This window comes from Megalops cyprinoides, chromosome 14, assembly GCF_013368585.1.
Source record: "Megalops cyprinoides isolate fMegCyp1 chromosome 14, fMegCyp1.pri, whole genome shotgun sequence".
NCBI lineage: Eukaryota > Metazoa > Chordata > Actinopteri > Elopiformes > Megalopidae > Megalops > Megalops cyprinoides.
This window is the reverse complement of record NC_050596.1, coordinates 10,995,697-11,022,407: the sequence shown is the minus strand read 5'-3', so window position 1 is coordinate 11,022,407 and position 26,711 is coordinate 10,995,697. Positions and strand designations below refer to the sequence as shown.

General features: G+C 44.1%; 2 protein-coding genes across 2 annotated transcripts; one reads left to right on the top strand and one right to left on the bottom strand.

Annotated features, from left to right (window-relative positions):
- Window positions 1-1,870: 1,870 nt before the first annotated feature.
- On the bottom strand, window positions 1,871-18,083 carry LOC118789419 (lambda-crystallin-like). Its single transcript, XM_036545833.1, has 8 exons — window positions 18,039-18,083; window positions 17,233-17,340; window positions 14,929-15,055; window positions 12,333-12,494; window positions 11,022-11,216; window positions 6,271-6,379; window positions 2,366-2,472; window positions 1,871-2,180 (listed from the first exon to the last, which is right to left on the bottom strand). The coding sequence occupies exons 1-8, from the start codon at window positions 18,077-18,079 to the stop codon at window positions 2,061-2,063; spliced, it is 969 nt and encodes a 322-aa protein (XP_036401726.1). The 5' UTR covers window positions 18,080-18,083; the 3' UTR covers window positions 1,871-2,060.
- A 922-nt stretch (window positions 18,084-19,005) lies between these two features.
- alg11 (ALG11 alpha-1,2-mannosyltransferase) lies at window positions 19,006-22,943 on the top strand. Its single transcript, XM_036545731.1, has 4 exons — window positions 19,006-19,067; window positions 20,093-20,314; window positions 20,851-21,785; window positions 22,363-22,943. Exons 1-4 carry the CDS (start codon window positions 19,021-19,023, stop codon window positions 22,644-22,646), a joined length of 1,488 nt encoding a protein of 495 aa, XP_036401624.1. The 5' UTR covers window positions 19,006-19,020; the 3' UTR covers window positions 22,647-22,943.
- Window positions 22,944-26,711: the final 3,768 nt, after the last annotated feature.

Sequence of the window (26,711 nt, the reverse complement as noted above, 5' to 3'; positions counted from 1 at the left end):
TCGTGCGTCTGCACACTTTCGGCAGTGCACCTGTTTAATTTAGTTATTATTTTAGTCCCACCTGACTGGCTGTAGAGGCGGGGCTAAAAAATTCACCACAGCCCGGAGTGTGTGTGGCCTAAACTTGGGTTCATTGCGACTTCCGTTTGAACATCTGAAACGAAAAATTGAATGTCTTGTCCAATTATACGCCGATAAAATTGTATTTATTAGAAGCTATACATATTTTTCCTATTTTCTGTACTACATCAAACACATCCCTGAGCTCAAACATGACATGTTTAATGACAAAACGATTACAGCAATGCGACTAAGAACATTCGAGATAAATTCTAATTCATATCATTGTGAAGTAGCCTATATTTAAAGCTATCATGTGACCATACAGTCATACGACAAAAGTCACAGTATCATTGTTTCTTAAAAATATTGTATATGAGCAGAATACACTTTTTTTATTCTGAAAATAAACATGTATAACTGGTTTTCAATGACCACGCCGAACTCGTCAACCTTACTCCACTAACGTAACTAGAAAATCGGGTTTAGCGGTCCAAGATAAAACTTACTTAGACGGAAAAACCTGAAAAAAGAGTTGCGTCATCCACAACTAATAATTAAGGTAAATAACAATAATAACCAAAATAAGTATTTATTACTGTCATTACTGTTATCGTTACTAAACGAAATATATTGAGAAACATTGTATTTATATATAGCATATCCATATACTTTAATGTATATCTTACTGAAAAACAGAAATATATTGCAATATACAAAAACGGCAATAATACACATATTTTCAACATATTGGTTGGGTTATGTATTCTCGAAAATATATTCTCAATATATATTTCTGTACGGATTGCTACCATGATCATTATCGCTGATATATTAGTATATGTATATGTTTATTATATTCTACATAATTAGTTCTACAATTTCTACTTATAATTAGTTCTACAATTTGTTCTTATGTATTTTGTTTTATGTTTTGGCTACAGACCATAGAATACAAAATGTATTCTATGGTCCAAAAATTTCAAACAGTTTATTTAGTTTCATTTTAATTTTATCGTATGTAGGCTATTCGAAAGTGATATTGTCCACACAAAAAAACAGCTTGTCTTTGACAATGACATTCTAAAACTCATTGTTTTGTCCTAACATAATTGATGTTATCACTGAAGATCTTCCTGCGAAACTGCAGGTGAATTCCAAGGCCATCGATAGGCGCTTTGCGTTACATCCTTAACAAAACCCAACAGCAGTGATAATAACAGCATCTGTATGGATAAAAAACATTTTCTGGTGTTATTTAAAAAGATTCCCACCATCTTCCTATTGATTCAGACACCGGGCAGTGATGCACTCATATGTATTAACTGCGCTAAGTAATTAAACAATTTGTCATGTCATGTTTACTACAGTTAATGCAAAACACCACAGCAAGCCGTTTGTCTGGCATGCACGCAGGCGCAGAAGAAAGCCCTCGGTAACGGCAACGTCAGAATGCTTCTTTTTGCAGTATAAAATGTAAAACATTTTTCCCAAAGACGCTTCACCTTTGCCCATTCTGGCACTTGTCCTTTGGCATCTCAGACGGAAAGGACTATGCTCTGCTCATCCCAGGATCGATTTATCTCTTTAAAACTCATATTAAAAACTATAACAAAAAAGAGTTACAACAAAACAATTGTTATACTGACACACATTATTTATTTCAGTTAAAACGGACTTGAATTCATCACTGAATTGTTTTCAGCAAAAGCACATTTAATTATTGTTACATCCATTGCCTTCTAGTTTTTCTCTCTGTCCTGTAATACAAATCTTTTTTTAAAAAATAAACAGGGCTTTTTTTCTGGGTGTAGCTTGTTGCTTGGCGGCCACTTGGTGAGCCGATGAGTGATGCGGGTTCAGTTACAGCTGCAGTGTTTGCGTCTGGCTGGGGGGATTCTGTAGGGAAGCCCTCTATTGCCTAGAGCTCAGTGCAGTTCCAGAATGTTCTACAACCCTGAAAAAAATCTCTGTAGTTCAGAAGTCTATCCTGTCCTGGCTCATCCTTGCCACTGCTCAGGGTGTTTCTTCAGCTTGGCCAGACCCATCAGCAAATGATCTCGTTGCTCTCTCCTGGCGGACAGGTGGTGATGGTCGTTGGGGATGAGGTCACACATCTCCTGTGTGCAGAGACCAGACACAGAGGTGTACGCCATACCTTCACAGCATTTTATTCAGGTATAACTTTCTTTGTTTCAGCAATGTGCTTTGGTTTGAGAGCTACATTGGACAAGCAGCTGAACAACAGTGACGTTATGTAAGAAAACCATAGCACGGGTCCGCCCACATACACTTGGATGCACACCTGGTTAATGGCCTCAGCTTCCTCCCCGGAGAACTCAGGGACTGGGCCAAAGGATGAGAGCACCCTCCTCATTCCCACACTGTACCGCCTCAGATAGTCCTCCAGGCCTGGGAGAAGAGAATGGACAGGGTCCTGAGGACAGGGCAGCAGGTTTCCTGTACAGCATCAGCCCCGGGGAGCCACCACCCAGTCCGTCTTCCATGTCACACTAAGGAGGCTCAGTGTGCATGTAGCGAAGGGCGAGAGCAGTCACCCCACCCGGCCTTGAACCTGGGTCTACGGCAGGGGTGTCCAAACCTCTCCTGGAGGGCCACTTGTCCTGCATGTTTTAGATCTCTCCCTGCTCCAACACAGCTGATTCAAATGATCAACTTGTTATGAACTCCTGAAGCTGCTGAATAACAAACTGATCATTTGAATCAGCTGTGTTGGAGCAGGGAGAGATCTGAAACATGCCGGACAAGTGGCCCTCCAGGAGAGGTTTGGACACCCCTGGTCTACGGGGTACCAAATTGCAGATTTGACCACAACGCCAAAGAGCCAGGCTTGTCACAGTGCACATTAGTGTGACTAAGCTACAGAGGTCTGTTACGATAATTGGTCACAAGACAACAGGTACAAGCTTGGTGCAATCTTGGTCTATGTCTTGTATGCTTTCTTACATAAATTATTATGTTTTCTACAGAATATATTATATTCTCTACAGCTCCATGTCCATTTACTGTGTCACTGGCTGTTCTATAGCAACCTATGTCCTTGTGATTCTTTTTGCTCTAGTAATATATATTTGATATACCATGATGGCCCTGAGGCAAGTTTTTCTGGATAAGATCATCTGCCAAATAACCACATGAATCATCTATTTCAGAAGAAATGCAGTGACCATTTAAAAACTAATAATTAACCAATTACTGCCTAATGTCTCAGTGACATTCAGGCATTGGGATTATAATGTTCTTTGATTAAGGATGTGCCTGCTTGTCCATTCATGTTCAGCACATTATTTTGCCAACATTATTCTAAATTCAAACAGAATACTAAAGAGTCCCACTAGCCACTCAGTTGAAAATTCATTCTAGAGTTTACACATCAACAGTGGTACAGCAAAACGTGGATTGGCAACTAAGGGTAGCAGAGCTCGGAGGTGGGTGTCAGCATGCCGCAGAGAATGATGCCCTCGAGTATGAACAGAGCATGACCAAACTAATGTTGGTGGTAGGGAAAAGGAAATGGCTGCAGTTTTATACTCATGGCAGATCCACCTCTGTTATATTGGTGCTAATGACAAAGATAATGAGACTGATGTCTAGGCTTTTGCTGGAGCAAAGAAGGAGAGAATGCTGAGTTCAGAAGTGTCAGTGAGCATGTGACCGCCCACCACGGAGTCATGTCACACACTGTCTCTTGGTGTGCTTTGCAGGTGAAACACTACCTGTCTAAACTGCAAGCCGGTAGGAATAAAGCCTACCACTACAAGTCATCTCTGAGCAGCAACGACCGAGTTCATCTGTTCCTCAGAGCCATAATGCGGAACTGACCTCTCCTTTGTGAATAAGACCCAGATTGCTCAAATTGACCTGATTCCTTTTAACTGGGCTGAGGTCCAATTAGTGATAGGATGTGTTTCAAGAGCACACAGGTCCACCATGGCCACACAGAGAGAGAAAAGAATCCCTAAAAATACTTCAGATAAAGACATTTGCTGTGATGAAGAGACTATCTTACTGCTTTTGTTCTCCCTGAATCATCAAGATTTAGGCAATATGTGGCAGCTTACCTGTGAGCACTTTCTGACTTGCATATAATCAGCACAGCTTGGGCTATCACAGATTTAAATAAAAACTCATCACCACCACTAAAGGAGCTGAATAATGACATGCAGTAGACTACATATCAATGACTCATATGTAGAAGTTATACCTTCAGATGTTCAGACAAAGCAGTGCTATTGTTCCATTATATTGATCTGCTGACAACCAGAAATAGTCATCAATACATCAATACATCATACAATGTACAGTATTACATAATACAGATATATAACACACATTACATCCATTAACAGTTTGCTGATGAAGTGGTCCAGGTTGAAGTCTCCTTTGGTGTGGTATGGGACAGAATAAGAGATGGGAGATTTATGTGTTTTTTTCTCATGGAAACAGCAGCCATTGGGAGACTTTCAGGAACCAAATGACAATAAAAAACCAACGTGAACAAACCTGTAACACCGAATTTCCAGGCCCTCTGAGGCCTTTCCCCTCTATCTAATGCTTTCATTTGCACCATATCATTATTAAACACACATTGCACACATAGCATTCTGATCCATTCCGTTTTCACTGCTGGCTCTTATAAGGATTTATGGAATGCAGATTCTCCACTGCTGACATGAATAACCAAAGGCGTTATTCCACTGACATCATCAAAGCACTTCACCCCTGATCAATCACAGGGTGCCGATTAATTTTTCCCATCACCCTGCGTTCCTGGTCATCCCCGGAGCACGTACATTAATCCTGGGCTCTCCAGAGCTTGGGAAGAGAACTCTGCAGGCAGAGGGTGCATGACCATATATTCACCAGGGACGTTTCTAGCTATTGAAAAGATCCAGGCATAAATCAAGTTTGCCTGGGGCTTGTCTTTTTTTTTTTTTTGAAGGGAGGTTGGGGAGGTTATATTTACCTTTATAGTAAATAAATATTATTACACATTCAGACGCTGCAAGTCAAGTTCCGCTCTGTTACACAGTCTGTCTGTTGTTTTGCTATAAACAGCTCCTTTTTCAGGGCGAAAATATTCGGGCCTAGACTTAAAATATTCGGGGCTATAGCCCCAAATGATTGGACCTAACAACACCACTGGTTCACACCTCGACAGGACTTTACGTCCTGCTCTACATGGCCTTGAGCCAGATTCCAGCGGTAGATTGGAAAGCAAAACCTTGCTAAGTGTGGCTCTCAAAAATTCAGCTTGTTGCTATGCCAACTCTGACAACAGTGTGGTGATTAGCAAGCTGGCTTTCATCAAAGAATTGCACTATGGGTTCGATGTCACGCCCTTCCAACCAAACCAGCTAAGGGGCTTCTGCCCACATGAGGTATTATCATTGGTTGCTTACATAATAATAGAAATGCTACCACAGCTACTACTAACAAAAATAATGATTTGCATGTATATAGAACCTCATATGGATTGCAAAGCACTGAACATATCAGTGCTTACCAAGTATGTTTACAGTGGGAGGGAGGAATTGGTGGTGGAGGGGTGTGACTCATTTCAACCACTGCTAATGTGTAGTCCCAACCTAGGTGATACATGGCAGCCATTTTGTGTTGCAACATTCACTATGCAACAGTTGTGTGGGGGGGATCCTGTGTTCTCAAGAGCTGTTGCTGCTGAATGGGCCATGGCTGGAACAAGAGACCCAACAAGATGACATTCATATATTGGATGACTCGAAACACAGATATCTTATTAGTCTAACTTTGGTGAAGGAAAATAGTAAGTGGATAGGAGAAGCTGTTATTTGGTTGCTACTCCTGAACTAGAGTAAACACACACACAACAATAGGGTTGGTGGCTGCTTGGGTTGGCTATCTGGTTTTATCTGGTCTTTTCTGGTCCTGTCCAGTGCAAGTAAAAAATAGAAATTACTGTGTCTTATGTGTCCAATGAGCCGACAACACAGACTGTCACATACGAAGTCTGTGATCCTGACCTTCTCCTCCTGAGAAGGGCATTTCACATCCACACTACACTTGTTCCTGATGTGACAGAGGCCTGGACAAAGGCTGAGGCACTGATGCACTCACCTGCAGTAGCCTTCAGGCTGAGTGAGGTAGAGACATGGATAACACACAGACTGAAAGACAGAGGCCAAGAGAGACAGAGAGAGACGCGGGTACCTTCAGGTGCATTGAGGTGCATGGTTTCCATGGGACCAATAAAAGCGTAACGCATGCCCAGCCCCTCTGACATCACCAGGTCAATGTCCTGAACGGAGATGACCCCTTCCTGGCAGAGAAGAGGGGAGAGAAGAGGACAGAAAGACGAGAAGGACCTGCAGTCCAGTAACAAATCATAAAGCCTCCACCTCTACCATCCTTCTTTTCTTCCATTTAGTACGATGTAAAACACGCTCAGGGATTTAGCGCTTAATAGCACCACCACCACCCACCCCCACCCCTTCAGGAAGAAGTCTTTTTCATCTTGCACATTCTGTTCAAAGCCTGAAAACAAGGAAGCTGAAGTTTGGAGAGAAAGCAGGAAAACACCAGTGTCTTTGTAACAAGAAATACAAGCACTGCCCTCTCATATTTTATACCTGAGAACTAATAATGCATTGTATGCTTCCTTAAGTTTTCGATTCCTGTCTGCACTCTCCCCTTTTTACTGTGTAAAGCACTTCCTCATAAGGCAGTCACGGCAAGTTCATGCTTGAATATTTCTTGAAAGGAGGCTCTCTCCCAAGAGTCGGCCCGTCCATGTTCAACCTGGCAACTGTTTTAAACAGTTCTCAGATAAGGCAATGAGTTGCATTGATGATGAGGTTCACCAAAAGTCCACCCCTCTCCTCCCAGTGTATCTGTCCCACAGACAATTCCTGGCCTGGCATGGGGACTCATGAGAACAATGAGAAACCCAGGACTCTTCCTTTTTACGTGCCTTTATCCCAGACAACCGACTTGGCCCAGAATGGATTCCATTACCTTAGCTGTCCAATTCTGTGTCCCAAAAAGAATACGAAGGTGCCAGCAATTAGCTGGGCTCAGCCTGTTTTCCTCTCAAATTACATACAGTTCTAGTCATTTTCTAGCTGAGGATAATGAACCTAAGGCAAGTAACACGGGATGAGGGGACAGTCTCCCCTTACTTATCTGCCCAGCAACAAGACTGTTCTTACCATTGTTCTCCTGAGACAGTGCCTGGGCTCTGAGGGATAATTTGAGGGAGCCCATGGGGTAAACACCCCCCCCTTACCAAAACCTACCACATCTGCCTGCACATCTGCTGATCCACCGTGCAACAAAACGGTGACCTGCCTGGGCTCTGAACCAATGAGGTCTCACAGAATGTGGGGCCTGATCATTACTCCTGACTGTAAGGCATTAATGGTGAGGTCAGTATAAATGGGGGTAAAGCTGAGAACATGCTGGCCAAGGCTGCCTACAGAGCACAGCTGACACACATTTAGGAAAGCCAATTCTTAAAAACAGGAGCCGAATCACTTGTTACAGACTTACAAGGACGTTGAACGGATACAATTCTAAATAACTTTACAAGCTACGAGATGCAGTGCAGCACTGCGGTGAGGAGCAGGGTTCGTAACAAAGGCTGCTGGTTCAACTCCAAGGTAGGGCACTGCTACTGTACCTTTGGAAAGCAATGAAAGCAAGAAATGGCCACAACTCCATGGTGAAAGCCATTTTATGAACAGTGGAGAGGAGAGGAGAGTGTGACTCATTTATTAACTTTGATATCAAGTCTGTGCAGGACAACTTGGGTAGCACTTTGTCATCAATACCTTGTTAAATAGGGTTTGTCCTTTTAAATGTGAGTCACATGTCACAATAGGACAGGTGGCCATAGCATACTCTCCTGAGTTTTTGTCAAAGACAGAAACCTTCCACAGAATTACTGGCATTAAAAATGCCATAATCTCTCCTCTCTGGGTGTGTGTTTATACTCTTCCTGTTCTTGTTTCCAAGCAACTAGCTTAATAACCAGCATGTCAAAGTGGAATTAGATTCCACTTAAAGAATGCTTGCAGATGACACTCACACTAACCACATCCTAGTGTTGCTGTTTTGGGCCACATATTCAAAACAAACGTCAAGAGACATTAATGGAACGAAACTTAACAAACCCAGAGGACACAGGACGGGGGAGACTGTGAGAGAGTGTGAAAGACAGGGTGAAAGACTGAGAGGACCCAGACCAGCTCACTCCTTCCCCAAAAAGCTAATCAGTTGCAATGGCTGGATTTACAGGCCAGCATCAGTACAGAGAGTCTGTGACCCCCTGTCATTAGCCAATCAGAGCGTGTTTTTAGTCCTGCACAGCACATCAATAAAAGCTTCCTCATACTGAGACTTCCGATATGAGGATGAACCCATGCACTGCTGGTGTCAACAGAAAGCCGTGGGCCAAAAGCAACTTCGGACTGTTTCCCTTCCACGCAGTGACGTTATATTTCCCTCCTTAACTCCCTCTTTTTTGGAGCCAGTCTCACTACCCGCTAACCTGCTCTTGTAGAAAGGGGTACAATGAAACAACAGTGAAACTCAACAAACTCAACAACAGTGAAACATCCAAATAAAATATATAAAAAACATCATGCTAAAATTTGTGCCAAAACTTGTGCCAAAATGTGCCATGACTAAAACAATATGAAACAACAAAAGAGGTTAACAAGAATTCATTCAAAAATGAAATCTTTTAAGTACAGAAGTTTAATTCTATCATATTAAGGTCAAAATGAATTAGATGTGACACTTCCGCATCTTTATATCACTTCTAGCATTTTTCCTGTTATGATAATCTTTCCCAAGGTACAGCTGACTCTGGAAAATTCTTTTGTGGACAAGTGTACTACTCTATTCAGACAACAACCACTCAAAACAGGTTCTGACTGAGTGCAGTGACACTTGCCATAACCGGTCATAAAAAAGTTGTTTTGCTAGCAGACACAGCTGCTTCAATAACCCATGGAAGACTCCAGGGAGTTATGCACTTGTGAGACAGGTAACCACTCAACACTGCAGATCAAAACAAACCCGAAAGGGGCTCCCGAGTCGCTCAGTGGTTAAGGTGTTCACCTAGAACACAAGATGAGATATATGGGCCAAGATCAATCCCAGCCATGTTATCAATGACCAGGAGTCCTTAGTGGCAGGGTTGGGCAGGGGTTTGTCGGTCTCTAGGCACACCAGGCATTACGTGTTTCAGAAGAGAGCATATGTTTGTCTGTGCTCCCCCATATTGCTAGCAGGGATTGTAGCAAGGAGAAGGGTCTCTATGATACTAATTGAAGAAAAGGAGAACAAATCATTTGACATTCCAAATAACAAACAACTAAACTATATGAGAATAAAAATAACAGATTTAAATAAATAGTATGAGAGCCTATTCTGCTTCCAAGAGCCCATATCAGGACTTGGCCCTGTCCACTCCCACTATATGGCGATTATGGTGAGAAAATTACATTACAGCTTAGATTATTACTGTAGCCTCAGATACAAACAGATGATACAGCTAATTTTAGTGAGCAGTCTGGAAATTATAAACCGAGCATAGTCAAGATGTGGCCAGCGATTGGTCGTTGCCCTCTGTGACGAGCATGTTTAGCTGTTACAAAAGATTTTGTGAAAAAGGGTAGTTAATTTTCCGCTAAATCAGGAGATGTTGAAACATCAGGCTGACAGGGAAGGGAACGATCCCGATGATGACTACTTGGAAACGACGTGTTTCTTTGCAACATTTAAGAGGATCTGAGAGCGTTTCTGTTACGCAATCTCTGCAAAAGAGCGGAGAGTTTCCCAAGAGCGGGCGAGCGCTCAGCCAGACCCACACACCAAGATCTTGAATTCCAGAAATTTCTTCAATAACCTTTGGCAGATAAGCGTGGCACAAACTTGGCAGGATTTTTCAGTACCTGTACCTCCCAACATGTGAGACATTCAGAAGGCGAAGAACACAACTGCAAACTGCCTGTTTCCATTCTGAAATGCCCATCTCTGAAAAATCCACTCCAGCACTGATGGAGGAGAAGCGACCCTACATTAGGACTCCCATAGATGCTGATTGTTCCAACAATAGTTCAGTTTTTTATATATATGTAAAAAAGGACAAAAGTGTGGTCAGAGATGCGCCCAGGGTGGTGAGCGATATTATCACAGACCATTAAATACCATTACATTACTTGACACAGAGGAACACTTCTTTCACCTGTTTTCAATTTTACCCTTTTTGAGACCCCTTAAAACACAGGCAGCTGGATTTTCTCCAAGCAGCTGATAGTGACAGTTTGCTCAAATATTGTGACAGCAGTGTGTGTGTGTCAGTGTCACCTGACTTAGGACCGTGCCCACCCCTGACGCCCACGGGCTGGTGCTCTGATGACAGGCCCATGCTGCGGAAGCAGCCTGCAGGAGACCCCCCCCCCCGGAAATCCTCAACATGCCTGGCATGCCACATCACATGCCTCACCACACACCACACAGTGTGCCTCACCCCTGGGCACGGGGCTCTGCAGACGGTCAATTGGTCAAAATCTATTTCTTGTACACCATGTTAGACAAGTGCATTATTGCACTGAGCTGGACAGTGTCCTGTAAATGTTCCGGAAGAAACTGCAAAAAAAAGAATACTCTGAGCCCAACAGAAGGTGGTTGAGAGACATGCCTGGAATCAGAATGGTGGGAACGAAAAAAAAAAAAAACAATGTAAAACAGTGTGGAAATATCTCCCAGTTCACCTCAGGTATGGCTGATATACAGCTTAGGTGGTTCAGTGGAAATGCCTCCGGCTCTCCTGACAGCCAACTGGCCTGGAGCTAAGGCTGGCTAAACACGGGTATGGGTCCCAGGTCACAGTGAGAGATGACTTTGCTCATTTTGCTCAAAGGGCAAACAAACAGGGCCCTGCCCTCACACACCTTGACCAGCCTCCAGGACTCCGCGATGATGGCGTACTGCACGCGATTCAGAGCGAAGCCGTCAATCTCCTTCATCAGACGGATGGGCGCCTGGCCCACCTGGGTCATCAGGGCGTGGGTGCGATCCACTACCTCAGGTAACGTCTCCGGGTGTGGTACCAGCTCCACCAGACGGACATAGTAGGGCGGGTTCACCTGCAGCACATGCACAAACACATGTGTGCGCACACACACACGCACACACATGCACAAAATCAGCCACAATCAATTATAGTACCACAACAACAAAATGCCTAATGAACAAACCCCTTGGTGGGAAGCATGTCTGCATGAATCCATTGCTATCACCAACTCTGAATGGAAATCTCTTTACATAAGATGACGAATGCATTTGACGAGGAGTAGACCGAGATGAGCTGAGTGGAGGCAGAATGGCAAGTGGGAGTTTAGTGGAAATGCAAACTTCTCATTTCATTTTCATTTACATTAACAGAAATGCTGTAAAGTTGTCATTTTGGTTGCGAGAGTGGAAAAGCTGTCAAAATTCTCCCCAGCACCCACGGCAGAATTTTTGAAATGCTTTCAGAGGTAAAATACAATTACCCATGACCTTAACCCCTTCCTATACAGGTTCTTATTTCCGTGAGGCTGAGAGAGCACTCCTTCAGCGGTGTCTACGCCTACCACTGGCGTGCCCAGCAGCATAGCCATGGGTCACTGTGTCTTGTTGATAACAGTGGAATTTATGTGGTTAGAAGTTAGGCATTCAGGAAAAGGCTAAAGTCCACCCTGGTTTCTCCCTGAAGTTCTTCATGACAGAACTCTGAGGGGCGAGCAGTGTTTGGCCAAAGAATGATTGTGAGGGGGGGGGGCTGTTTCTGTTGTTGGAGTAGTGATAGGACCCAGTGTGTGGCATTTGGTAGAAGAGTGGTGTAGGGGAAAGAGGCTTACTTTTTCGGTGAAGGAGAGGTAGGGGACAGAGGGTTTAATATTTGGTGAAGGAGACATAGTGGAGCAGTGAGTTTAGTATGTGGTGTGGGAAAGGCGGGGGCAGTGGGTTTTGTATTTTGTCATGTAGTGGTAGAGGGGCAGTAGGTTTTGTGTTTAGTGTGGGAGTCCTACGGGGAAGCAGTGCTTGATTATGTTTTTATGGGTCATGACAGAATTTGAATGAAAGAGAGAGGCAAGAGGAGAGAAAGAGAGATGACAGAGGGACACAAGTGAGAGGGATGGGGGGGCGGGGACGGGGACACAGACAAAATGCACTGTGCTGCCTAAATGGAAGAGAGAGAGAGGTGAGTCAGTACTGACCGGGTGAGACACAATGCAGCGTGTTCTGTTGCGGACTCCGGAGAAGACATTGCTAGGCAACAGGCAGGAAGTGGAGCTGCTGAGGACCACGCCCTCTCCCACATGACCTTCAAGCTCCTGGAAGATGCTCCGTTTGACCTCCAGATCCTCAAATACACTCTCCTGCCCCACGATGCATGGGCAACACACATACACACACACACAGATAACACACAAAACAGCCGCAAGGGAGGGGTCAGTAATTCAGTCAGCAAGTATTCTCCAGCTACAGTCCACAGTGAGAATCAGCTCACAGTACAGAGCCAGGGCGCAGAATCAGCTCATTCCTTATTCCTGAATTCATGCAAAGTACAACTGCAGCTCTCATCCAGCAGAACAACTGAACAAGAAAACCTTGTTCACATGAGCAATCGCATGACAATCAACTTTCAGTCCAATGTTGCTGATACTGTAAAGTTAGAGTCTAAGTGAACCAGCTACTGCTGCTGATATTCACTGCCATCAGGAAGAAGCCATATTTACATCTACAGCACTTTTGGGGAGAGATCTGATGCCTTATTCAGCATCAAGAAAATGAAATTCACTTTCACATGTAAACCCAACTGCACTGACCTAGCGACTCCTCCGCAGCATGTAAAATTAACACATGACTACAATGACCACAAGCCACCAGGAGTGGCAGGAACATCAGGGCAGTATGTGGCATTTGTGAGTGCTCCGCAATCCGCTTCTGCATCTGTCAACCACACAGCTCCACACTTTTACTACTCCAGTGCATTCTGGGAATTTTTCACGAATTCCAAAAAATGTGACACAGTGACACATTTCTGAACAATGCACATGCCTGTTTGGGAGAGCATGTTGCCACTCTCTCTCTCTCTCTGTACCTGTTTAGTCATGTATGTGTATTAGTGGTGTGTGTTGGAGGTTGTATTTATTTCAAAACAAATTTAGTAACAGTAATAGCTTGTTCAAAAACCACATACTTGACATTAGGCTTTTTTGGTGCTTGACAAATTCTGTATATTTGTCTAAAACTGTTAACATGGAATACGAAATGACCGCCATTTTTCTTAAGAGGAGAAACAAATAAGAAACTCTTCATTATGGAAGAATACACACCAAATGTCTTCATTTATATATATAGTTACAAATATTTTCAAATACTGAGAAAGTATGATAACACCGATACACAGAGAAACCTTGTCATCTACACTACACTGCAGTGTCTGAATCTCTGTGCCCCTCCTTAGAGTCAGGTGCAGAGGAGAATCCTCTCTAAAGATCTCTGCACTCATATTTACAGTTCCCCACTGCTGCCTCTGTAGTTTCAACAGAAAAGAGAAATGGCTGAAAAAAAAGCACATTCTGCATTATCAGTCAAGTAAGAGGAAGCTGTGTAAAGACCTGACTGGGTGAGAGGTTGTGAGGCTTTTCTCCCCACTTCTCATATATGAATAGAGGTTCCTTTGAAATAAAGTGTGCTTTGAACATTGTGTGTCTTACAAAATGATGAGCACAGATTTTTGCAAAAAATTTCCCATGTCAAGTAACTGGCTTCCATATTGTGAAATCTATAGCGTCAGTTCGATTGTGTCCTGAAATAGCCCCTTCCGGTGAACCAGGAGCGGGACGGCAAGGGCCAGTTTCGGAGGCATTAACATCACATTTACACTTATTCATTCACGTGAATTCTTCATTCCTGAAGATAGCTTGTGGACACCTAGTCAGTTTTACAGTATTGTACAGAGAGACTCGGGGAGTGATATGCAGTGACTAATTCTCACCCCCCTGCCCTCTAATTCTTCATCTATTCGTGTCACCAAAAGGTGAGATTAATCACTGTGCTCTCTCAATAAGGGAAACATGCCATGATAAGAAATTGGTCAATGTGTAACCTGGGTGTTAATGCAGAGATAAAGAGGCCCAAACTACGTCTATCTCTCACACGCCTGTATAGGGGTACGTGTTCTCTTACCAAGGGTCTGGACCCCTGCCTGCAAGTTCTCATTTCTGATCTCAGATCAGTACAGCAACGTGCCACCAGTCTTGTGTAGTTTCCCTATTTCTGAATGTGAAAACTCTACCCTACTTCCTCTGCACCGCCGCCATTCTGCCATGCCTGCAACCACAGAAAATTCTCAAAAACCAAAACCACGCAATGGCTGGGCAGTGACACCAGGGCTGTCAGAGATTCTCACCACAATGCAGCTCTTACCTCTTCTACAGTCAGTCTCTCTGGCTTCACAGCCAGTCTCTGCTTTTTTAGATGTTAATCTGGCATGTACCTGGACATTTCTGTGGGACCACACCTGTTTATGATTGAGTTCCCTTGTAACTGAATACCAACCTGGGAAGTGGGGGACAACCCTAGTACTTGCAGGGGTGCCTTAAAATCAGAAACTGATTGACACCTCTAATTAGAACATGTGAGTTCCCATCCAGTCAAAAGATCAAAAGACACAGTATGGGCAAAGGATGAAGCAAAAAGTCCAAAAACATCTAGAACCACCATCGGTGCACAAACCAGAGAGAAGACCCCCAACATCACCGATGAGTTTTTCAGCAGCTGTCGTAGTGTGGACTACACACCCACCTGGACGAAGAAGACGCCCTCTAGTGCCTGGGGGAGGTCATCGTGGCAGCTCAGCAGGGCCAGCTGGTCTGCTGCACTCAGGTTTCCTCGCAGCAAACTGGCCTTCTGTAGCTCCTCCAGCTGTTTCCTGTACTGACACACACACTGGGATTAACACACACACACACACACATGCACACACACTGGGGCCGGTTGGCTGCGGGGTGGGCACTGTCCCCCACATTTTCACCCTGCCCCTTGATCAAAAAGGTACACAGACAATGGTAGTGCTATTTTTCCCAGAAGGACAAGAGTACCCTCTCTGACTTAGCCAATCATGACAGTGCCGTGTTGAAAATATGTTTTACTGATTTCTGATTGGTTGGTCAGGTGACACAAAACTTAAGGACAAAAGGAGAGCTGTGTCCCTCTGAAAAGTCATCACAGCATGTCAAATCTGCACAGTGAAAGTGTGAGAGAACAACTAAGGTGTAGAGATTAGTTAGTGGTGGTGGGGATTTGATTTTGCTAACCTACTTACCTTTTGGAATGATGGCTACATGTAGGTATAATCTTTCATCTCACTCTTTAAAAGATAACAGTCTCAATTCAAAACTAAGCCATATATAAGGTGAAATAATTTGGCATTATAACAAGGTTGTCCTCCTAAAAGGGAGGGTGAAGACGGGTCGAAAAAGAAAGAGAAACAAACATATTTCTACGCTAGACACAGTAGTCTCACAGTGAAGCTGTATTTAAATGAGAAATAACACTGTTAGTCAACAGTATAGTATGACACACTGTTTCCACAAATAGGAAAAAAATCTATTGTAATCAAGTTGCCCACTCAACATCTGGATCACTGCCCCACAAGTCAAAGCAGTCTGTAACTGAGCCTGGCACACACACGTATACAACCAAAAACACACACTGGGGCAATTACAACAACCTTGCGAACAGCCGTACTGAACCAATGACCCGATAAATTTAAGTACACAGTGCAACCAATTACAATCAGTATTACAATGTCATTATGTGCCGGGTCACCTTGCCAGTGCGTGACAGAATTGCTCAAGGAAGCAGTCGTCCTGTTTCTAAAAAGAAAGGGCACTGGCAATTTTGATGTGAGAATAAGAGTGGTGATACAAAGCAAGCTTTGTGCTAATGTGACTAGGAAAATATTGTCATTCTGCGATGACATCGGCATGAATGATGTAAGTGACATGTCACTAAACCATGTGACTCAGGGCAGGAAGCAAAATGAACTTAACTGCTTGATTCCACCAGGACAGATGAATGCTGCCTGGCTGCTTTTCAAGCCAAGCATGAGATGGAGGAATGCTTTGTACCCTGTTCATTGGTCAAAACCGACCATGCGGTGGAGGCATATGTTCAAGCCTGGCTTTACCCAGCCAGGCACACAATGAACCATGGTTGGTGGACATAATGTAACTTACAACAGTACAACAGGACAGCATCCATCACTGGTAAACATTCTGAGAGAGTGTTTGAGCAGCTTCTGAATGGAATGCTGATTGGGGTGGACTGGAATGTGCTAGGCTGTGAGGTTCTGTGTGACAGCAGGTCAAACAGGTAGCACATTAAATACCTACAGTTCCATTATGAAGGAATGCTTTGGTGTGTCCTCGTAACAATGAAGTGAAAAGAAAAGACTTATTGCCCCCCCTGCTGGTACAAAAAAATAACATCAACTTTTTTACACCTGTTTTAAATAACAGGAGAAAATAGGATTGCTCTTTCCGGCCTGGCTGACGGGTAAGTTTACAGTTTTAAAAGGCTGCAGTCTGCTGGTATTTTTAGAAATTTATTTCTAACCTCAAAGTTTGTCAAAACTATGTCAAATAGATTTACAGGAAACATGGCTGTCAAAATGCTAAGATAGGTTGAATCTATTGCTTGGTTACAAGAGTTATGGACGTCAACTGTACAGATTACAGATATGCTACATGTATTCTAATTTGCACATTTCAAATACTGAGTCATTGCAAGTCTGAGAGAGATTTTGACATGCTACAAACATCACATACAGTAGAGGGCCATTTACTAACACTGTCACACATGCTAATAATTTCACATTTGCTTAGTATTCACTAAAAGTGATCATGTAAATGCAACTAGGTGCAACCAGTGCCTTTGACTACACAATCAGACACCTTGCAGGACGAAATGTGGTCTATGCATTTGATCTTGTTTATGCCACATTTTCAAAATTCATTTTTTCATATAGTTTGTTTATTGTGCACTCAATCTGCTTCTTACAAAACTGAAATGCATAAATCTGTTGTTGTTCTGTTGTCGACTGACCTGATTTCCTGGATAGCGTTGGCAGCCTGTCCTGGTTGGTTGTCAAAAATTTTGACTCTGAATCCACCACTCAGAAACACCATAGCCCAGGATCGGCCAATCAGTCCACTAAAACACGGAGAAAGGGGGGTTGCACACAAAACAATGAAGCACATAGTGGACAGTCTCACAGAACCAAAGCACAGGGAAGAAAAAACACAGAGAATTCTACTGCGAAGCACTTAAACTGAAGGCGTGTTTTGTTTTTGTCATACAACTGAAAACGAGACACGATTAGTAGAACTACTGTTTAATGTCTTTCCAGTCTTATCTTAATATCTCCACTGGTTCAAGCCTGCAGATTACGAGAATGAAATCATGAAGTATAATGTATAACATGTAGATACGTTATGTCCACTGCATATATGTGCATTCCACCGGCTGCAGTATTATGCAAGGACAAAGACAAGTAACACAGAACATTGCCGGAGAGGCAGTCACCTACAGTTAGTTAAATATCGTTAAGGTTGTACCTTCCAACTAAAATCATTATAACAAACCAAGAAGCACAACTTATACGCGTGTTTCTTCTATGCACTCATTGCCCTCGATTATACTGGAGTATTATAACCAAACATTAAAAGCCCTACATGCTATCATCAGGAAAAAGAGGATTCGTTGACTCTTCGTACTTGTATACATGTTCAAAAATAGCTATCAAGCTACTTCGACTTTATATTTAACTGCTGGCAAAATATAACTTAGCGTATGAGCTTTGTAACATTAACTCATTTCATGTTCATTTACACTGGGGAGGATTATCTCACCTCCCAATGATAGAAACGATTTGTCCTGTTGATGTATTCATTCTTCCAAATTTCGTTAATAACAGTGTGTCAAGGACTCAGTTCACAAGGATTCAGTGAGCGTCTCAGCAAAATAGGCACGCCCACTGTGACGACGTCAGGCTCGGCGACCGGAGAAAATACACAGGGGCACAACGTCATATCTTAAAAAAAACGTAATAAATACTATGTAGACATCGGGATACAACGATCTAGAAGAACTAGAGAGATACATATTTCTTCCATGCGCAGGGATGTGCTTTAATGTTTCTCCAGAGAGTAAATAGCCAGTGAGGTTCGCTGCGACTCAGTGTCCCTATAATTAATAAAAGGGAATTTAAAAAAAAAAAAGATTTAGCTGTTGCTGTGTTGTTTCAACAGGTATGTGTGAAATCTCAGTTTTTCCCGCTGTAGAAATTAACTGCCGTTATCATAGTTCTGTTTTCCAAAAATGTGAAGAAACGAGGCAAAACACGAATGGATAATTCTGAGGTATAATTTCAGTTTTTACAATTTACCCATCATGGCTACAGGGATTCCTGCACGTTCCAAACCAGACCACGTACACAACAGTCATCAGTGATTTGTTCTTCTATGAAGCGCAACTCTCGCCCTTACGTTTTCCATCAAATGTAACTTTTTACCAGTCTGAATTTGCTTTGAAGTGCTTGGCATCAACTTTAAAACAGCTCGTCCATTTAGCATAACACTGTTCTCTGCTTTAATCACTGAAAACTCACACATGATCTCTATTTGTAGTTATTATCATTTCTAATATTATTTTCAGCAGTTACGTTGCTAGCTGTATGCGTTAACGTTAGACACTACTGTATAATTTATTAAACACGCCCCTCAGCTGACGTACAAGGGCGAGATTTGAGAGCGGACCAATCACAGAAATGCAGTGCAAAAGAAATCTTTGACATTCATATCCGGGGTCATAGGTAATGTTGTGTTGTCAAAAATGGCAGCTCACGACCACTTGTCTCTCTGCCTGTGCGACTTAATCAGGTAACTGCATTTTTTGTGTTGCTGTGCTAAATATGAAACTGCTTTCTGTCTGTCTAGCGGGTAGTTGTGGAATATATACAACAACGATGTGGCTCAAAACCAAAGAAAACCAGCTGCACACTGGCTAGCTAACATTAGCCAAAGCTAGCTAACTAACAGGCTGTCGATAGCTGGTCAGTCTGTGTGTCTTGTGTATTGCCCATGCAAGATGGCCAGTCTGTTGGTGCCCTTTATTCTGTGCCCTCCTGGTGCTGGGCTGACACAAACGCTTTGTGGATCCAACTTGAATGGATACACTTATGTTCTGTTGTGCTGGAGGTCGCTCTAGGTAAGAGCGTCTACTAGATGAAAGTAATGTAATGATTCATCAAAGAGTACAAATGAACTCATGAAACGTACACAGCAACCGAATTAAAGGATTCATATCGAATGTGTTTGCTTCCACAAGACTGGAAGACTAGTAGCTAGCTAACTAATTCCATCCTGTGAAATATGATGTGACGCCGAATCTAGCGGTGCGTCATTCTCTGTAGAATAACGAATTCTGCCCAGCCCGGTAAAAGAGCGGCGACCCGTGCAGGTCTTGATTGATCGAACAATGATTAAATCAGTGAGAGGAAATTGTGAAATGTTTAATGTGAAAAACCCTCAACGGGAAACGCTTAATATACAGAAACTAACAAATGGAGATGATGATCATGTAATACTTTCGCCTAGAATTCTTTTCTGTTACCCAGCCTTTGTACAGTACAGTGAGTGTGCGGACCTCATTTGCCACAGTACTGGTGTGTGTAAATGTAGCTAGCAGAGTTTTTCCTATTCATGACAAAAATGTGATACTTTGCCTCATTCATATTTAGGAATGTATCCTCAGTCAAGTCTAACGTTTAGGAAACTGTCAGGCAGCTCACAATCTGTAGCGAACTAGCGGTGTTTGGTAAAGTTGTATTTATTTATGGAGATTTTTTTTCCAGTTTTTTGTCTGGAAGTCTAATGTTTTTTTTATTTTGTGCACTCGCCCGCAGGTTGTTGTGGTCTCTCCTGCTGCCATGCCTGTATCTGTGCTTGGTTCTGACGGCGCTCTTGGTTCTCGTCGTCATGGGGATTCGGATGTGGCTGCAGCGGAAGAGAGGCGCCAGGCGGGACCGGGAGAAGTGTCCCGCGGTGGCCTTCTTCCACCCGTACTGCAACGCGGGAGGCGGCGGGGAAAGGGTGCTGTGGTGCGCCATCAGAGCGCTGCAGAACAGGTAACCGGCGCAAAGAGTGCGTCGGAAGAATTCATTCTCTGTGGCGTGAGCTTACGGCATTAGACTGTGCAACACTAAGAGGCAATGAGAGATTTGTGCAGAATGAGTGTATTGAGTGGTGTAGTTGGGTTAGATAGGACGCTGCTGTCACGCCTTTGAGCATGGCATTCCTTTTTCATTGCTACACAATATTTGGAGTAATAGTATTCTTGTATTAGATGGATATGGAAACATGTAATCTGTGTAAGGAAAAGAGAGACATCCAAGCAAATGCATAGGTGACGAAGAATCAAGATGTTTGGATGTGCCACATTGTCTCCCTGTGTTGATGTAACTTTACTTACTATAGCTTGTTGTAGCTTTCACTTCCAGTGCCAGTTAATATTGCAGCCAGCCAACAGCCAACACATCTATGTGTTGTATATTTTTCTGGCATGAATGAGTTTTTATGTTATGGTGTAGTGGTGGAAACCTTTTATACTTTTTAAGCAATTTACTTTTTGGATTAATAAAGTGCTATCTTTTCCTCATCTTAGATACCAAGATGTCTCCTTTGTGGTGTACACTGGTGATCAGGGGGTGACGGGCGAACAGATTATCGAGGGTGCTCGCCGGAGGTTCAACATCAGGTTGCCACGGCCGGTGAAGTTTGTGTTCCTCAAACACCGCCTCCTGGTGGAGGCCAGCATGTACCCCCACTTCACCCTGCTGGGCCAGAGCGTGGGCTCCATCTTCCTGGGCTGGGAGGCCCTCACCGAGTTCGTCCCAGACATCTACGTCGACTCCATGGGCTACGCCTTCACGCTGCCCGTCTTCCGCTACCTGGGCGGCTGCGGCGTGGCTAGCTACGTGCATTACCCCACCATCAGCACCGACATGCTGGCCGTGGTGCGGGAGCGGAACCCGCGCTTCAACAACGCCGACTTCATCTCCAGCAACCCGGTGCTGAGCGCGCTCAAGGTGGTCTACTACTGCGCCTTCGCCCTGCTCTACGGCCTGGCGGGCTCCTGCAGCGATGTGGTCATGGTCAACTCCACCTGGACGCTGGGGCACATCCTGGCTCTGTGGCGGGTCCCGGGGCGCACCAGCGTGGTCTACCCGCCCTGCGACGTGCGCGGCTTCCTGGACGCGCCGCTGGAGGAGGACGGCGGCGGGAGGCGCCACCGCGTGGTCTCTGTGGGACAGTTCCGCCCGGAGAAGGACCACCGGCTGCAGATCCGCGCCTTCCGCCGGCTGCTGGACCGCAGGGGGGCGGGCCCCGACCGGGAGGCGCTCAGGCTGGTGCTGATCGGCGGCTGCCGCAACCAGGAGGACGAGGAGCGCGTGCTGATGCTCCGGGGGCTGTGCCAGGAGCAGGGCGTGGCCGACCGGGTGGAGTTTAAGCTCAACATCCCCTTCGAGGAGCTGAAGAAGGAGCTGACGGAGGCCACCATCGGGCTCCACACCATGTGGAACGAGCATTTCGGAATTGGTACTGAAATAATCTGCCATTACCTCCTCTGCTCAACAGTAGGGTATCCTTTGAAAAGGCTGATAACCAATGCAGATATTTTCTTTTTAATATGTTGAGTGTGAACTGAATCAAGCATCAACAACAGCAACATCCTAGACTTTGCACAATTCATGCCTTAACAGGGAGGACATTAAAGCCATTACAAGATCATTGACACAGATCATAAAGTAAAGAAAATGAATATATGTTCATATGTAATCTATATTTGAGACATATTCTAAAACTCACTAGACTAGATGGTCTATCAAAGCTTTTGATCAGTTTCTCCTTTCTTTGCCTTCCTCCTCCCCTAATTATGAAATCAGCCCCATAATCTCTCTTTCATAATCTTTTACATGGCTTCTGTTTGAGATATTCATTCATATATCACAGGTTGATATGTGCTGGAAGGATTAAGGTTAGGGTTCAAGGATATAAAAACAGTGAGACCCCCAGGATTTCCACCGGTCATCCTATTTTTAAAAGTCTGCTTTCATAAGCACTGCTGTCTATCTCACTCACGTACCCCTCCCGCTGTGTTTTCCCCGTCCCCCAGGGGTGGTGGAGTGCATGGCCGCGGGGACCATCATCCTGGCCCACAAGTCGGGTGGCCCCAAGCTGGACATCGTGGTCCCGCACGAGGGCGGGCCGACGGGCTTCCTGGCAGACGACGAGGACAGCTACGCCGAGGCCATGGAGCGGATCCTGTCGCTGACGCCGGCGGCCAGGCTGGAGATCCGCCGCAGCGCCCGCTCCTCCGTCGCCCGCTTCTCCGACCAGGAGTTCGAGGCGTCCTTCCTGGCGGCCGTGGAGCCCCTCATGGCGACGCTGGAGCGGTGATATTGAGTTGCCGTGGAGGGGGGCCCCCTCCTGCTTTTAATGCACTTTACTGTCTCCGCGCCCTTAGCTTCGCCTCGTCGGTTTATCAGTTACAGTGTGGAGAGTAGTACCGGACAAACCCGCGACCTTCGTTTCTGATTAACTACCTTGAATAACGACCAAAATTTCAGCTATAATACTTCTTTGAAATGTGCCGTCTGTATGGTTCTCTTTGATAGAGACATGTACGAGGTACATCAAAGGGAGGTGTCCTGCTAATTTCTGTCTTGTTAAAAGGAGGAATGTAAATGTAAAATAAGTCACTCACACATTTGAAATTGTGTTTTGTCATTATTTTTGTGTGGAAATGGTGGCTTTTTGTTTTTGCTTATACTGTGTTCTGTACAGGAAAGCAGTAGGCATTTCTGATATCTGTTTTTCATTCTTAACCTAGATGGAAATGATGAGTTGTGTTTTTTTTAAGTTGTATCACTGGAAAAAAATACTTCAAAGTTAGTTTATACAGAGTAAGGTGGCTTGCAGTGAAAAAAAGTTCATCTTGGCAGAATGATGTAATATCTCAGCTTAATTTATTGAGGCAACTGAAGCTGAATCACAGAGGTCTTGTGGTGAGAATGTTGTTCCCTCAAGATATTTTGTTTATCAAATAATTGAGATGGAGCCTGTCTCTTCAGACACTCCATAGATTTATACCATAGATTTATAAGTGTGACCTAATTGGAGTTTTAAAGGTATTTTTTTTTCCATCTGTAGTGAATCTATATTAAATGGAGACCAAGGAATGATGCCTTCAAAACAAAAAATAAAAGTGCTAAAAAGCTCTGACCTTTTCCTTATAATTGTTCTTTCTTTGTGGTTGCATAGGACACCCAGCAGGTATTCTAGCAGCTTTACTACGTTCCTCTTTAATGAATGGAAGTTTTCTTTCATGTTTGAGGAATTTTCATCACTACATTTATCATATTTGCGTTTCAAATATAAACGCTTGTCTCAGTCATTAATGTTTTTAATTCTGCCATCTTGGACAATAATTTTTATGAGCTTTGTACTGGGAATCTTAGGCAGAGTGTATGTGGCACCACCCTGTGGCAAATATGGGTAGCACTTCACCAGAAGAGTAAAATGAATTTCCATGTGATTACTTGTTAATATATTAAATTATTTTATTTAATAAAATGTCAGCTACCTGACACATTATCGGTAATTAAATGGATTGAAGATTAATTTATTGTATAGGGTTTCTATTTATCACCAAAACGTACAACATGACTCTCCATAAGCTAGTCTTACCGTCAAAATATATTGTTGAGTTTCAAAATGATGTTTTGAGGAGGACTACCCTGCACCTGGGCTGCATCTCCCCCTGTCTTGGTCTGCTCTTCCTCCACAGCCTGGGTTTGCCCATCCTCTTCTTCCTCTCCACCCCCCTGTGTTCCCTCCGTCGTTCCAACAGGACAAACCGCAGTTCCTTCCTGGAACGGTCGAGAACACAAACTAACTGGCAAAGAAACAAAAAAAAAAACTGAAACTCAGCAGAACATCGCAGCTGTTACGGTCGGCGCTCGAGTGAGGCAGCTCTGAACAGCATGTGACTGTTTTCTCACCTTGCGCGTGAACTTCCTGTGTAGCGCTTTCTAAGCACGTGAATACGCTGCGGACATGTCAGCACCAGCTGTACGCCGGCTCAGTACGCGACAGTGGCGGCGATGTCCGAGTCTGAAATGCTGAGGTGTCTCTGTGTCCGTATTACATAAACGGAACATGGAGCCTGCGTCAGCACTGTGAACCGCAGCAGAGCTGGAGCGCAGTGACCTGCGGCCTGTGATGGATTCAGGCGGGCAGATGACTTCCTGTTGCCCCCCCCCAGCCCATGGGAATCGGATACCTCGTGATGCTGCTGCCAGCCCCTGACCTTGTGGTGATACCACACCCCACTCCGCTGCAGGTACTTAAGCAGACATGGAGCAGTCACACACCTGCCACTTTAATTCAGTATCACTTTCATTCATAGCTTATGTTTCACATCACATCACTAAAAAAAAAAATCACTACACTACATTCAGGTGAGTGCCACACTCGAGGGTACAACAGGACCCAAACCCATTGCCACCTGATCCCTAGATTGAGCACAATGCCTTTTGTTGCACAGAAAGAGGAGGCTAAACTAGTTGTGAAGAGGTGTGTGGTGAAGAGGACAGGGCACTGGTGAGTGGATGAAGATACTGAGTGTCTTAGCTGGTTTAAATCCTGTTGAGGAACATTGATGTGGGGAAGTGGCATCTGCTTCAGGACAGTATTGAGAGGCAGCGCACCCTGGCCTGGCGTGTGAGTGCATGACGGGGGACTCTGCAGCCACAACCTCACCACCTGCACCCACGCATTTCTCACATGCTGTAGGTGTGGTGTCAAGCGGACGATCTTGGTTGAAAGAACATTCCCATATGGGCCACTTTGATACTATCAGCCCAGATATCCCCCCCGTCCCCCTCCCCAGTTTCCCCCGCATGCCTATTTGTAGATAATGTAGAGTCAATGAATAACAGGATATCCAGGACAGGGCCTCTCAGAAGCACAAACCAAAACCTTGGCTGTCGCCCGTCATTACACAACGGTGGCACAAGCAAACCGCAGGCAACAACTCTGCGCATGAGGCTAGACACCACTTCCACAGACAACAGCCTGATGAAATGTAGGTTAGTGGATTTTCCATATGAGTCTGTGTTCCCTTTGTGTACTTGAGAGACTAACTGTGAAACAAGAGAGAAAACAACACCCAGTGGTCTAGCAGATGTTAAAAATGCAACCAATGTCAGCCCTGAAAGAGCAGGCTTCCCCCTGGGCGAGTCTCACCATCAATCAAATGTCTTATCCATATTTTGCCAGAAATGAGCTAATGTAAGTGATGTAAGAGAACTATTGTTGGGCCTTTATTGTTTGGTTGAAATGCACACTTGTGTGTATATCTAGTTTCAAAAGTTTCAGAATCACTGGTTTGAAGAAAGAAAGATGACATTGAACTATGATGTGCTTTTTTTGATTAGTTGAATGTTCATTGCTTCACGTTTGGTGGAGTAATCCACCAGAAGTACAGTCAAAGAGACATATGGTAAGCAAGGCTAACCTCACCCTAAAATCTGGTCAAATCCTGACACAGTGGTGGTCACTGCACTAAGTACCTTCCCGTAAATTTGGCCTCAATTTCTGGAAATGCAACACACCAGAGACCTCAAAACAAAAACAAAAAAATAGAGCTTGTTCTCCATGAAAACCATGCAAGGCAGGAAGCCATCATTTATGTGGCCCATTGTCTTTGATTGGCCTTGGCAAATGCCAGGTCCACCCTGTTCAATCAGACACAAGCAGTGAAGAAGGACTGGGAGACGGAGGTGAAAGGCAGAATGAAGGAGGGACATGACCACACACGCGCACACATTCAACTGCAGGACCTCAACCAGGCGACTACTGCATGGCACGGTGCCAGAGGGGTGCCTTTCTACTTCAAAAGGATGGAGCACATTCAAAGAGAGCAAAAATGTGACTGTGCGATCACTCTAACATTCTAAACTAAAGGAGATCAATTTCCACTTCAAAGGAAGATGGCTGAACTTAAACTGAACCTTGGGTGTCAAGTAATCCATTCTGGGGTTTCTTCATCATGGACCAAAGTACAAAACCGCCTTTGGAGCCAATGCTAGTTAAGATGACAGGAGTTCTCAGACATCTTTGTAGAGTAAAAAAGGACCCCGCTCTCCGTTTTTTTACATTGTAGTTAATCCTCACTGTTAGGCAGTGCATATTTCTGTGTTTAATGCAAATTGAGCTGGATGATTTCTTTATTTGGAAGGATAACTAAGCCTTGCAGATCTGCACCTGTATCAGGTCTGTATGTGTACAGAACACCGAGTCTTATGGGCGGATATCATGCGTTGAATGTAGGTATTCGTTACAGGTCTTATGCACTGCTGAAGGCATCTCATCAGAAACAATTATAGGGACCAGCAACAGGCTTAAATGACATATTTGTGAAAACACACATCCATTTTATATGGTTGCACACATTGTAAA

Excerpts from the sequence above, each read along its gene's own strand:
- LOC118789419 (XM_036545833.1), bottom strand. The coding sequence starts at position 18,079 with ATGAATACATCAACAGGACAAATCGTTTCTATCATTGGGAG. Across the intron at positions 17,341-18,038 it reads ATCGTTTCTATCATTGGGAG|TGGACTGATTGGCCGATCCT; the intron begins GTGAGATAATCC and ends TCCGTGTTTTAG. Across the intron at positions 2,473-6,270 it reads GCACCTCAATGCACCTGAAG|GCCTGGAGGACTATCTGAGG; the intron begins GTACCCGCGTCT and ends CTCTTCTCCCAG.
- alg11 (XM_036545731.1), top strand. The coding sequence starts at position 19,021 with ATGGCAGCTCACGACCACTTGTCTCTCTGCCTGTGCGACTTAATCAG. Across the intron at positions 19,068-20,092 it reads TGCCTGTGCGACTTAATCAG|GTTGTTGTGGTCTCTCCTGC; the intron begins GTAACTGCATTT and ends ACTCGCCCGCAG. Across the intron at positions 20,315-20,850 it reads ATCAGAGCGCTGCAGAACAG|ATACCAAGATGTCTCCTTTG; the intron begins GTAACCGGCGCA and ends TCCTCATCTTAG.